General features: G+C 44.2%; 1 protein-coding gene across 3 annotated transcripts in view; it reads left to right on the forward strand.

Annotated features, from left to right (window-relative positions):
* LOC124016521 (SH3 and PX domain-containing protein 2A-like) overlaps window positions 1–13,507 on the forward strand; it is a 140,918-nt gene that overhangs the window by 71,925 nt on the left and 55,486 nt on the right. For 2 of the 3 annotated variants that reach the window (XM_046332095.1, XM_046332097.1), the window contains exons 6-7: window positions 669–697; window positions 10,047–10,091. In XM_046332095.1, the coding sequence (XP_046188051.1) occupies window positions 669–697; window positions 10,047–10,091 (74 nt within the window). The remainder of the gene's footprint in view (window positions 1–668; window positions 698–10,046; window positions 10,092–13,507) is intronic. The other variant, XM_046332096.1, reaches the window with a different exon arrangement.

Consider the following 13,507-nt stretch of genomic DNA (forward strand, 5'->3'; position numbering starts at 1 on the left):
CTCACTCACTCACTCACTCACTCACTCACTCACTCACTCACTCACTCACTCACTCACTCACTCACTCACTCACTCACTCACTCACTCACTCACTCACTCACTCACTCACGCCACCAGCAGTCACAGCATAGCACAGCACACCACAACACACACCCATTCAGCAGGGCTAGTTCCGCTCCGCAGTCCGCATGTCCTTAATTTAGCCGTAGTTTAGCTAGCAACGTAAAGCAATTCTAATCCATTAAGAAGACAAACAGATCCTCCCTCTCTTTCTCTCTGATGAAGGAAATGAGGAAAGGGGAGTTGAAGAGGAGGAGGGAGGGAGGATGGTGGTGCCGTTTCAAATGTCACATGACCAGGTTGTCAGTTGGCCCTACTCTTCTCTCTCTCTCTCTCTCTCTCTCTCTCTCTCTCTCTCTCTCTCTCTCTCTCTCTCTCTCTCTCTCTCTCTCTCTCTCTCTCTCATACATACTCTCATAATCGCTCACTCACTCCTCAGACACACACACGCCTCCGTCTCTGCGTGCGGGCTGAGCTGTGTGTGTGTACGTGTGTGTGTGTTTTGTTAATGAGGTCAAGGAGTGACAGACACCCTATGTGTGTCTCCTCTGTGCTGCTGTCCTTCACTTGACTCTCATCATGTCCCTCTGTTGTTGCTTCTTTTTTAGGGACTATGGATCATCCAAGCGCAAATCAGGTAAGTCTTTCCACCGCCCAATTGATTTCAAGTGTCTTCATGTTTTCTACAGTATGTATGTTGTAAGACATTGTAATTCTGTCAGCAGAGTAGATGGAGGGAAACTTTACCCCCCTTCTTCTTCGTTCCTGTAGCACTGAATGATCTGTCATCCTGGTGAATGGTACTTGTCACACAGCGTGATCTATCTTTCCCCTTAACTGTCACTTTCATGTCTATCTGTCAATGTGGGTTTTGTTTACTTGTCGGCTAACGGAACGGAACAGAACCGTGACAGACTGTTTGACCAGTGTTTTTGGGATGCGTTCCAACTGAACAAACCCTCTGTATAGCCTTGTCTTGCCTTGAGCCTTGGGTGGGGTCGATAAAGTATTGAAACTCCTGGGGATGTCTCTGCAAGGATAGCCGTTGATGTTCCTGTTCTGTCTGCCAGGATTAATTATTTTCTGTTGTGGGGAGAGACAGATTGCATCCTAAATGGCATCTTATTTCCTATATAGTGCATTACTTTTGTCCAGAGCCCTATGGTCAAAAATAGTGCACTATAAAGGGAATAGGGAGCCGTTTAGGGCACAACCAAGGTCAAAGCCGTTAAAATGTTTCTTGGCTGTGGGCTCTGGTTTAAGGATTAGAGATCACTTTATATGACATATACAGTTGAAGTCGGAAGTTTACATACACCTTAGCCAAATATATATAAACTCAGTTTTTCACAATTCCTGACATGTAATCAGAGTAAGAATTCCCTGTCTTAGGTCAGTTAGGATCACCACTTTATTTGAAGTATGTGAAATGTCAGAATAATAGTTGAGAGAATTATTTATTTTCAGTTTACATACACTCAATTAGTATTTTGTAGCATTGCCTTTAAATTGTTTTAACTTGGGTCAAATGTTTCGGGTAGAGTGGTCTAAGGCACTGCATCTCAGTGCTAGCTGTGCCACCAGAGATTCTGGGTTCGAGTCCAGGCTCTGTCACAGCCGGCCTCGACCGGGAGGCCCATGGGGCGGCGCACAATTGGCCCAGCGTCGTCTGGGTTAGGGAGGGTTTGGCCGGCAGGGATATCCTTGTCTCATCGCGCACTAGCGACTCCTGTGGCGGACCGGGAACAGTGCACGCTGACCAGGTCGCCAGGCGTGCAGTGGGTTGGATGGGCATTGTGTCAAGAAGCAGTGCGGCTTGGTTGGGTCGTGTTTCACGATGCCATCTATTTTGTGAAGTGCACCAGTCCCTCCTGCAGAAAAGCACCCCCACAACATGATGCTGCCAAACCCGTGCTTCACGTTTGGGATGGTGTTCATCGGCTTGCAAGCCTCCCCCTTTTCCCTCCAAACATAATGATGGTCATTATGGCCCAACAGTTCTATTTTTGTTTCATCAGACCAGATGACATTTCTCCAAAAAGTACGATCTTTGTCCCCATGTGCAGTTGCAAACCGTAGTCTGGCTTTTTATGGCTGTTTTGGAGCAGTGGCTTCTTCTTTGTTGAGTGTCCTTTCAGGTTATGTTGATATAGGACTCGTTTTACTGTGGATATAGATACTTTTGTACCTGTTTCCTCCAGCATCTTCACAAGGTTCTTTGCTGTTGTTCTGGGATTCATTTGCACTTTTCGCACCAAAGTACGTTCATCTCTAGGAGACAGAACACGTCTCCTTCCTGAGCGGTATGATGGCTGGGTAGGCCCATGGTGTTTATATTTGTGTACTATTGTTTGTACAGGCGAACGTGGTACCTTCAGGCGTTTGGAAATTGCTCCCAAGGTTGAACCAGACTTGTGGAGGTCTACAATTTTTTTTCTGAGGTCTTGGCTGGTTTATTTTGATTTTCCCATGATGTCAAGCAAAGAGGCACTGAGTTTGAAGGTAGGCCTTGAAATACATACACAGGTACACCTCTAATTGACTCAAATGATGTCAATTAGCCTATCAGAAGCTTCTAAAGCCATGACATAATTTTCTAGAATTTTCCAAGCTGTTTAAAGGCACAGTTAACTTAGTGTATGTAAACTTCTGACCCACTGGAATTGTGATACAGTGAATTATAAGTGAAATAATCTAACCGACTTGCCAAAACTATAGTTTGTTATTAACAACAAATTTGTGGAGTGGTTGAAAAACGAGTACTAATGACTTCAACCTAAGTGTATGTAGACTTCCGACGTCAACTGTACATGAAAGTAATGTAGAGTGTGAAGGATGCTGGGGAAGATCCTAGAGGGAGACACCATTGTGTATACTGTATCACTACTGTATTGGAAAGTGGGTAGGTTAGCCTGGTTCCAGATCTGTTTGTGCTGTCTTGCCAACCCCCATAGTTAAAGACCTGGCAGGACTTGGCTGGATGGGTGTATGTGTGTGGTCGAACATACTAGGCTATTCAATATGACTGACCAATGGAATAGGAACTTGTTCAGTGGGTCAGACATATACTGTGACTTAGCTGTTTATCCATACATTCATACTTAAAAAGGATTGGAGGTCGACATTAGCCATCTTAACGTGTTAGCATGGTGATGATATAGAAATAGTTGCTTAGCCATAGCAAAAGCTGCACGTGCGTGAGTCACCATTATCAAATCAAAGTTTATTGGTTGCGTACACAGATTTGCAGATGTTATCGCAGGTGTAGCGAAATTCTTATTGCGAAGTTAGCGAGGAGCTACAAACAGGGTGATCGTGTCTATCAGCGCCATCTTATCCGTGCTATGTTTTATCTTAAAGGGATAGCTCAACCAATATGTGTTTTCGTAGATGGAAGAAGGTGTGGACCAAAGCGCAGCGTAGTACGTGTTCATGATTTAATTAACTGAACACTGAAATACAAAACAACAATGTGAATAAATGAGAAAAAAACAAAACAGTCCTGTAAGGTGCAGAAAACACTAAACAGAAGATTAAACACCCACAGCCAAAATGGGGAAAACAGGCTACCTAAGTATGATTCTCAATCAGAGACAACGAACGACACCTGCCTCTGATTGAGAACCATACCAGGCCAAACACATAAATACTACATAGAAAAAAGAACATAGACAACCCACCCCAAATCACGCCCTGACCAAACTAACACAAAGACATAATAAAGGAACTAAGTTCAGAACGTGATAATATGTGCACCTTAAAGGGATAGCTCAACCACTATGTGCTTCTTAAAAGGATAGCTCACCCAATATGTGTTTCTTAAAGGGATAGTTCAGCCGAAACCATGCTAATATTGGACTTCTATGGGTTTAGAAAATGCTACCTAGCTAAGTAAGCGGTTGGTGACAGTGGCTAAATAGACAAATCAAAAGCATGGATTGCCCTCTGTTCTTGTCCATGGACTACTTTCAGGGTAAGATCAATAAAACCAAAAAGTAGATTTGGTCATTTAGGTGAACTATCCCTTTTAATATCTCTCTTTCCCACACACATAGGTTGGGAGAGTGAAGGGAGAAGCAAAAGTCAGACTTTTGCATGAATTTTTAAATAGAAATAGGAAATGCTTTGTGGTTAATGATCAATGACATTTCCGTTCTTTCTGAAGCCTAAAAGGCAACTTTTTGATAGTTTAGTAGTGGCTGACTGCCCATATCTACAAGCAAATGTGATTTTCAGATTGTTTGTTATATTGCATGGTGATATCAGGGTGCTTTGTAGTAATATTATACTGTAATAATTTACCTTTAACTAGTTTTCCTTCTAACTTTGGTCTTACTTTGTTTTCAATCTGTTTTTAAAATCAATGCTTCAAAAACATTGAGTTTAATCAGAATGACTAATAGCAGTTAATCAAAGTCAATCATCATTTGCTAAATGTAACCGACAAGCTGTTTGGAGCATAGAACACGAACCCAACGAACTTCCTTAAACCATCAGGTTCTCCAATTCCCCGAATGAGATCACATCTATTCAATTAAATCCTTTTTTTCATTTCTTTATCAGAACCCTCATTTAATTTCCTTGGAAACTGACTGCTTTACATGAGATATAAGACATTGGTGCCTTTTCCTCTTCCACTTCCTGAGTGCTGATCTAGGATCAGTTTAGCCTTTTAGATCATACTGAATGAGATTACATATGGACAGCGAGGACCTAGTTCACCCATTTGACAGGTTGTTGCGTAATAGCCTTAGTTTTTACTTAACTTATTGGGTTTATTCAGATCCCCATGAGCTTTTGCCGAAGCAGCAGCTATTCTTCCTGGCATCCATACAGAAACATCAAACATGACAGTAACACGGATACACTGATAGACAACAACAGTCACACAAATGGGAAATACAAACAATACAACTAAAGAATAATGCGTGTGTGTGTGTGTGTGTGTGTGTGTGTGTGTGTGTGTGTGTGTGTGTCATGACCTGACAAGGGATAATTCTGTAACCTAGTTATAGCCTCAGGGTAATGTTTATTTCTGGTCAGGTCAAGTGGGCAGGAAAAGTCCGATCCTGCCTATTATGTCTGAAGGGAGGCGGGGGGCTTCAGGAATCCCATGATAGGCTGGTGCTGCTACATGTCTAATGGAAATCGACCAATAATGGTATCTCTTTGCATATGAAAGATAGTCTCGCCATATCTTCCCGACCCAGGATGTGAACTCGAAACCCTCGACATAAGAACACAGCATATAGGTTCCCTGTCATTCGTTCCTCCGCAGGAATCGCCATAGGAGAAGGTGACTCTCTTATCCGCATGTTAGAACCAGCAGTTAAGTAAGTAGTTAACACGAGGGACAGGGTTATGGTAGCACGCTACTGTAGTTTATGGTGCTTTTCATTTGGGGTTTTAGCTGCAGGATGAGTCTAGAGATGGCATAGTGTTATAGCCTTCCCATAGACTCTGTTTACAGTATGGTCTGCATGGCTACATGTCTGCAATGCCACAGAATTGCATGGAGTCAGTTACAGCACATAGGCAACACCACTAACTGATCACATGACCTTTTCCAAGTTAATACTGATTCTTCTATTAACTTTGGATGTTTTATTCAGCTTTTACACAACATTCGTCCCTTTTTTTAACCAATTTCACATTTACTTTCTTCACTCATCAGCTTAATCTGCAGTGCATAGTGGTGGAATAATCCTCATATAAAAAACGGAAACCTCCTCTGTCCAGATGAAGACCTCCGAGGTAATAAAGGCTGCGAGGAAGATGAAGGTCAGAAGTGGATGGGAGGGGGTCCCCTCCTTCCTTCCCCGTCAGTCCTAGAGAGTTTCTGCCTTGCATGTGAAGGCCAGATGCAGTGAACAGAGGTCTGCTTCCCAAACGGCATCCTCTTCCCTTTATAGTGCACTACTTTTAAGCAGGACTCATGGGGCACTGGTCAAAAGTAGTTCACTACAGAGAATAGGGTGCCATTTGGGACGCAAGCCAGAGTGAATGTGGAGGCCACGGGTTGAAAGAGAATGTCAGTCTGAGTTCAGGCTCTGGTCTAGTGTTTACGTGGCATGGCGCATAAGATTCCAGCGTGACGTCAAAATGCCTAATAGGGTTGATGTGGGGCCTGCCGGGCTGGGGAGAGGAGGAGTGTGGGCGTTCGATTGTGCATATGTGTGTGTGTATGCGTGTGTGTATATGTGTGTGTGGTTGGTGTGTGCGAGCCTGTGTGTGTTTTGTGAGGAATGGTAAGAGGGGTGGTGATTCTTTTTTGGGGCGTAACACAAGGAAGAAGACAACGCCACATGGTAATGACAGCTCATCCTCCCAAGAAACAACAAATGTAGTCATTCTTCCTGCCTCGCTAGGACCTTGTCATTCTCTGCATTGAACCTCATCAGGCAGCGAGCTCTTTAAATGTAAATGTTACATCCTTTGCTATTAGGCATCACTACAGACCCGGGTTTGATCCCAGGGTGCCCAACTGGCCCAGTGTCATCCCAGTTAGGGGAGGTTTTGACCGGTCGGGATGTCCTTGTCCCATCGCGCTCGAGCAATTCCTTGTGGCGAGCATGGCGCATGTATGCTGACTTCGGTTGCCAGTTGTGCAGTGTTTCCTTCGAACATGTTGGTGCGGCTGGCTTCCGGGTGGTGTGGCAAGAAGCAGTGCGTCTTGGTAGGGTTGTGTTTTTGGTAGGACTCACGGCTCTCGAACTTTGCCTCTCCCGAGTCCGTACGGGAGTTACAGCGATGGGACAACACTGTACCTACCAATTGGATATCACGGAAAAAGGGGTTACAAAATACAACAACAACAAAAAAAAGTAAGAAAACTCATAGCTCTTTCACCCAACATTGGCTGCAGTGAGTGCAGTCATAAGCCACTGCAGTATCAATACAGACAGTCCAACACTGAGACATATTTGCTCTCTATTGTAGTGGTTGGCTTGGAGAGTGTGTAGCTGCGTTTGCCCAAGCTCTCGTGTCGGCCGAGGTCTCTCCCAAAGAGAAATGAGAAAGATAAATGTTTCAGCAGCCAGATCCCACTGTGACTGAGTGACGTGACTAAAAACAAAAGGAGAGAGAGAGGGGAGGGATGGCGAGAGAGAGAGAGAACCAAACACAGTCCCAGTCTAAATAGAAAGAGGGTGGAGAGAGAGAGAGAGAGAGAGAGAGAGAGAGAGAGAGAGAGAGAGAGAGAGAGAGAGAGAGAGAGAGAGAGAGAGAGAGAGAGAGAGAGAGAGAGAGAGAGAGGGAGAGGGAGAGGGAGAGGGAGAGGGAGAGAGAGCGCTAATTGGCCTCACCCCTCACTCTGTCCACCCACACTCTGTGACTCCCAGCTGGGTGAGTTAGCGACTATTTTGTCACCGCTCATGGCCGTTCCACGCCAGTATTTTGTCACCGCCAGTGTTTGTCATTGCTAATGGTTAACATCACTCTCGGTTTGGGATTGTCATTGTGATCAATGTGAGTGGTTGGTTCACATTTGGGTGTCGACTCAATAATGGTTCGTAGTAATTTGTTGTTTTGAGCTGTGGTCTTGTCGTTGGCAATGTTTGTCTTGTCTGTGATCCTCGTTTGTCATTGTGAATGGTTGTCTCACAGTTGGATACTGTGTCTTCAATGCTAACTGCTGTCGTCTCAATATTGGTTGTTTCTAACTGTTTTTCTAGTCTTGGCATTGGTTGACAAGTGGTTGTCACTTCTTTCCGGACACATCCTGATGTGTGCTGACAGCGAGCTCTGTGTGGTACCGTCACTAGGCCCAGCATGCTAGAGTCTCTCTTTGCTTTGACTCACATGCTTTTATGTTATGAAGACATCTTGGAAATGGGACTTGTTAGTTTGGCAACAAAATCCACCAGACAGATTCCAACACTTAACGTGTTGTGACATCTGTTGTGAAATGTATTGTAATGTTTTTTAAATGGTCTATCTGTCTTAACTTTGCTGGACCCCGGGAAGAGTAGCTGCTGCCTTTGCAGCAGCTAATGGGGGATCCATAATAAATACAACTGAACATCGACCAGACAAGCTGTCTCAATGTCTTTCAGTCAAAACATATTTCACAATTTCTCTTCTCTGCTTGAAAACCTTCGGTCAAAACATATTTCACAATTTCTCTGCTCTGCTTGAACCCCCCCCCACCTATCACCTATAGAGTGATTGTAGGCGGGGGGATGAGTGATTATGGGGGGATGGATGAAAGACAGAGAGAGAGAGAGAAGGAGGGAGTGGAGAGAGAGCGAGAGAGAGAGAGAGAGAGAGAGAGAGAGAGAGAGAGAGAGAGAGAGAGAGAGAGAGAGAGAGAGAGAGAGAGAGAGAGAGAGAGAGAGAGAGAGAGAGAGAGAGAGAGAGAGAGAGAGAGAGAGAGAGAGAGAGAGAGAGAGAGCCAGACAGCAACTGGCTTTTCCAAACATAATCTACTAAATCGATCAAATTACGGGACAGATGGCTAATAAGCCGTTCCAAACAAAACCTGGAAATTATTGACCTTAGAAAAGCAATTTGTCACCGCCATAAGTTCCTTAATTGCTGGGTAATGTGGACATTGTGGGGTTGGTGGAAGAAGGTAAATGATCCACACCATACCAGCAGGAGGGGAAAAGAAAACAGTGACTGAAGTCTGCTCGGGTTAGTGGGCCATCATCAGAGGACCCTGAAAGGAATTAAGCAGTCAGTGTGTGTGTGTGTGTGTGTGTGTGTCTTTCTGTGTGTGCGTGCAGCAGCGGTCTCTCCACTCTCCAGTTAGTATCAATCATATGTTGAGTGCTGCGCTGAAAGAAACGTCTCATCTCTCGCTAGCCGGGTTTAGATTGGAGGGTGTATGTTAACTGGGGTTGAGCCGGCTGACCCGGCCACTCGACAAGCCTCCCTCGGGGGACCAGCATCAATCTCCTCAGCTCCGTGCGACTCTGGAGAGAAAGAGAGAGAGAAACAGCGAGAGAGAGGCTCTGACCTTTATTATATCATTTGAAAACTGAAATGGATGTGAATTTTCCCTCACAGCAGGGGAGTGTGAGGGAATGGAGTGGAGGTGTGGTCGAGGTTCACAGGGTGGGAAAAAGGAACCTCCTGTGGTGTTCTGGCTCGAATGAATTCCCTCCTGAAATGATTTCAAGGAGAATGTCCCACAATATTTTCAAGATAATGATATCCCACTATGCATTCGGTTGGGCCATTTTCCTTGTTCTCTGCAGGCCTCTGCCGTTGTTTCCCAACCCTTCATATTGGTTATGGTTGGGATTTATTGCCGGCCCTGACAGCTCTAGTTTTGTCTGCGTGCCCAGGTGAAGGATGATTTCAGACGCGCTTCCGAGAAGAGAAGGATAGATAAACCTCATTGATGACGACAGATACCCTTGCCTAGTCCCCCTCCTCTACCTTTTTTCTAATACCCAGTTTTCACAGATTTTGATATAATGGACACACACACACTGACACACACACCCTGCTGACATGTGACATTTAATTTCCTGACGAGATGGGGATGTCTGAGCTGTTTTTGTAGAAGGGAGCCCCCCCTCCCTGACAATCCAGGACGGGATTGAGGGAGAGAGCGGGATGAAGGGAGGGGTGTGCCACGAAAATATGTGTCAGCCCAGGATCATGCGAGGCTATTTCAATTCTACTGTTACACTCTCAATTGCTACAATATGTGTTGCTGAAGAAAGGCAGCAGACATGTCTGCAATAACAGTCTTCTGTGATGGTCTCATGCAGTGAATCACAACCACACGAACATGGATTGATGTGCTTTCTGCAAAACACTGTGTTTTGATGTGAATCTGTGCTCTCTACCAGGGCAAAGATATTATGTTTGGTTCGCGCTGTAGAGACTGTTCAGTTCCTGCTGTTTGTGACGAGGAGGGAATAACAGGAACAATATGATGTTGATGAGATGTTTGTGTGCTGAGCACCATGGACTGAATAACATCCCCTTTTCCTCTCTTCCTCCCTTTCTTCTCCTCTTCCTCGGGCCTACAGTGTGGATGTACGGCTTTACCGACAGTCCAAGGAAAGAGGCCTCAGGTAGTCCTACTTGTGTGCGTGGCACAGGAGGCTGGTGGGAGCTTGATTGGGGAGAACGGGGCTCGTGGTAATGCCGGGAGCGGAATCAGTGGAATGGTATCAAACACATCAAACACATCAAACACTTCCATGTGTTCGATGCCCTTCCATTTGCTCCGTTCCCAGACATTATGAAGAGCTGTCCTCCCTTCAGCAGCCTCCTGTGATGCGGGGGTGGGGTGCATACGCTTGTGCCTGTGTGTGTGTCGCAACGCTGGTGTGTGTGTTGTGGTGGCTCTGCTTTCTATAACCACATGCCCAATGGCTTTTCCATGTTTGTCCATTTTTTTGGAGGGGGTTTCACTTATTTTGCTTCGCGTGCATTCACTGACTGTCACTAGTTTCTGTTTATTTCCTTACCCATCTGCTCAAGATCAACCGTTCACGTTCTGTCGTACTTTACTGACTTTAATCTCTGCATCCCTATGGACCTGCCTGACTGGATGGCTGTCAAACATTCAATGCACTTTAAACACAGAGCCTTAGGCACCTTGCCAAACTGTTGCTGCCTCGCCACAGTGTGTTACACAGTACAGTTGAAACCAGGAGTCTGGTTCTTTACGCTTGAGTTCACCATGTAGATCTAAGATCATGATGGTCAATCAACGACAATGAGAGACAGAGAGAGAGAGAGAGGCCTTAAACAGAGAGTACACAGTAGCAGAAAGCTTTGACTATGTACAGACTCAGTGAGCATAGCCTTGCTATTGAGAAAGGCTGCCGTAGGCAGACATGGCTATGTGCACACTGCCCACAAAATGAAGTGGAAACTGAGCTGCACTTCCTAACCTCCTGCCCAATGTATGACCATATTAGAGAGACATATTTCCCTCAGATTACACAGATCCACAAAGAATTCGAAAACAAATCCAATTTTGATAAACTCCCATATCTACTGAGTGAAATACCAGTGTGACATCACAGCAGCAGGATTTGTGACCTGTTGCCACAAGAAAAGGGCAACCAGTAAAGAACAAACACCATTGTAAATACAACCCAAATTTATGCTTATTTATTTTCCCTTGTGTGCTTTAACCATTTGTACATTGTTACAACACTGTATATATATATATAATATGACATTTGTAATGTCTTTATTGTTTTAAAACTTCTGTATGTGTAATGTTTACTGTTAATTTTGATTGTTTATTGTCTTTTGTATATTATCTACCTCACTTGCTTTGGCAATGTTAACACATGTTTTCCATGCAAATAAAGCCCCTTGAATTAAATTGAAGAGAGAGAGAGAGAGAGAGAGAGAGAGAGAGAGAGAGAGAGAGAGAGAGAGAGAGAATTTGCAACTCTGCAAATAAACATCTCAGCGATGAATGTGTTTTTCTCCAGAAATAAACACGTCACATCAAGCTTTTAACAGGAATAGGGAATAGAGAGGACCTGAATCCCCCAGCATCTGGAGAGCATTTCCCAAATGGTATCCCAGTCAACTTAGGCGTAATTGCTGCAACATTTAGAGAGAAAAAAAAAAGTTGTTTCCTTGTATTACCACTTTCGAAGTGTCAATGTGAGTTTTGAAGAAAATAATGATCCGGCCCGAGATATTATGAGACTGACACCAACATATAAGCAAGCAACTGTTATGATTCATGATGGTTCCTGGTTGTACACACAACAGTCCACCGTATCCATAGAGACAGCATGCAGCATGTGGAGGGTTGATCCGGTGTCATTTTATAACTAAGTTTGACCCCATTTTCACCCTGTATCGCCTTACATGTGTTCATTTGCCTGCATGTGCTTTGGCCATATCTCAAATGACACCCTATGCCCTATATAGTGCACTACCTTTGACCCGAGCCCACATAGGGTTTGGCTATATAGTAATAGTGAACTCACTGTAGGGAATCAGAGTAATATGCTGTCATAAGGGTTAAGAGAAAGGAAAGTAGTTTCCGTTCTCAAACAACATGAGTAGATGGAGGGGGTAAGGGAATAGGAGATAGGAGAGAGGAAATATAAGGCCCATCAGAGAGATTTGAGACTCAACCTTTGTCTTTATTTGACCATATTAAGCAGTCGCAGACATGGGAATCTTCCATGAGGAGTGAAGACTAATAGCGATACCGTGTGTTGTTGGCGAGCCTCTTTGTTTATATAGGCCCATGTGGGGAGACTTTAACTGTGTTATATTCCAATGAAGCGTCTTGAGTTTTGACCCTTAAGACTCTACATTTCGTAATCCCTTCTCTCTTCCTTGTGACGTCGTAGCGTAGGGATGTTGCAAAGCTCATTTTATAATACTTAGGTTTGTTAGCTGTTGTTTATTTGACCGTAGGAATTGAATTTCACCATGTTCTAAATGATACATGTTTGACAGACATCTTGTGTCAAAGGATTGGGAAATAACCTGTCTTTAAATCCCATTAAATTATTAAATCCCAATCATTTTAGTCGGTTTATAGCACAGATAGTGTCTGAGTCCCAAATGGCACCCTGTTCCCTATTTAGTGCACTACTTTTGACCAAGGGCCATATTAGTCTTTAGCCAAGGTCTTGGTTTGAAATTAGAGGCTTGCTCCCAGATCTGTTTGTGCTGTATAGCCGACTCGGTCTATGGTGTGGCATGCAAATGACAATAGGATTTGACAAGACAGCACGAACAGATCTATGACCAGGCTATAGCAAATAAACAGGCGGGAATGATAGAATGATACAATAGCTGGCAACAATCATACAGTATAATCATATTCATATGGACACAGCTATTGGGTGGGTGTAGAACTATGCTGATGGGGGCACTGCCTTCATTTCCCCACTCACAGTACTTGTTATGCACTCATATTTGTAAGGATTTTTCTTTTAGATCATTATTGGACCAGAGTAGAATAGAAAATAATACAAATAGAATAGAATAGAGATCTACATGCAGTAGCCACTAGGTGTAGTGCAGCAATATTATGACTGTTACCCAGACCCACAACAGTAACATACACACACACACACACACACACACACACACACACACACACACACACACACACACACACACACACACACACACACACACACACACACACACACACACACACACACACACACACACACACACACACACACACACACACACACACACACAGTAGTACATTTTAGGACCATCTGCCTCCTGCATGTTCTTCTGTTTTGACCATTTCTCTTACTTCACTACCTTTATGTCTGCTCACAAATCAAATCCACAAGAACTCGCAGAATGCATGTCCATGTGTGTGTGTGTGTGTCCAATGTTTGGTGTCCACATTCGTTCGCACAGAAAGTGGAGGTCCTTGGACCTAGCTAGGTGCCGAGAGAAACAAAGATGGCTGCCAGTGTTTGTTTTTTTTTTCCTCGTGATGTCTGCTCCTGGAAAAGAGACATAAACAACA

The sequence above is a fragment of the Oncorhynchus gorbuscha genome, linkage group LG26 (assembly GCF_021184085.1).
Source record: "Oncorhynchus gorbuscha isolate QuinsamMale2020 ecotype Even-year linkage group LG26, OgorEven_v1.0, whole genome shotgun sequence".
NCBI classification, from domain to species: domain Eukaryota; kingdom Metazoa; phylum Chordata; class Actinopteri; order Salmoniformes; family Salmonidae; genus Oncorhynchus; species Oncorhynchus gorbuscha.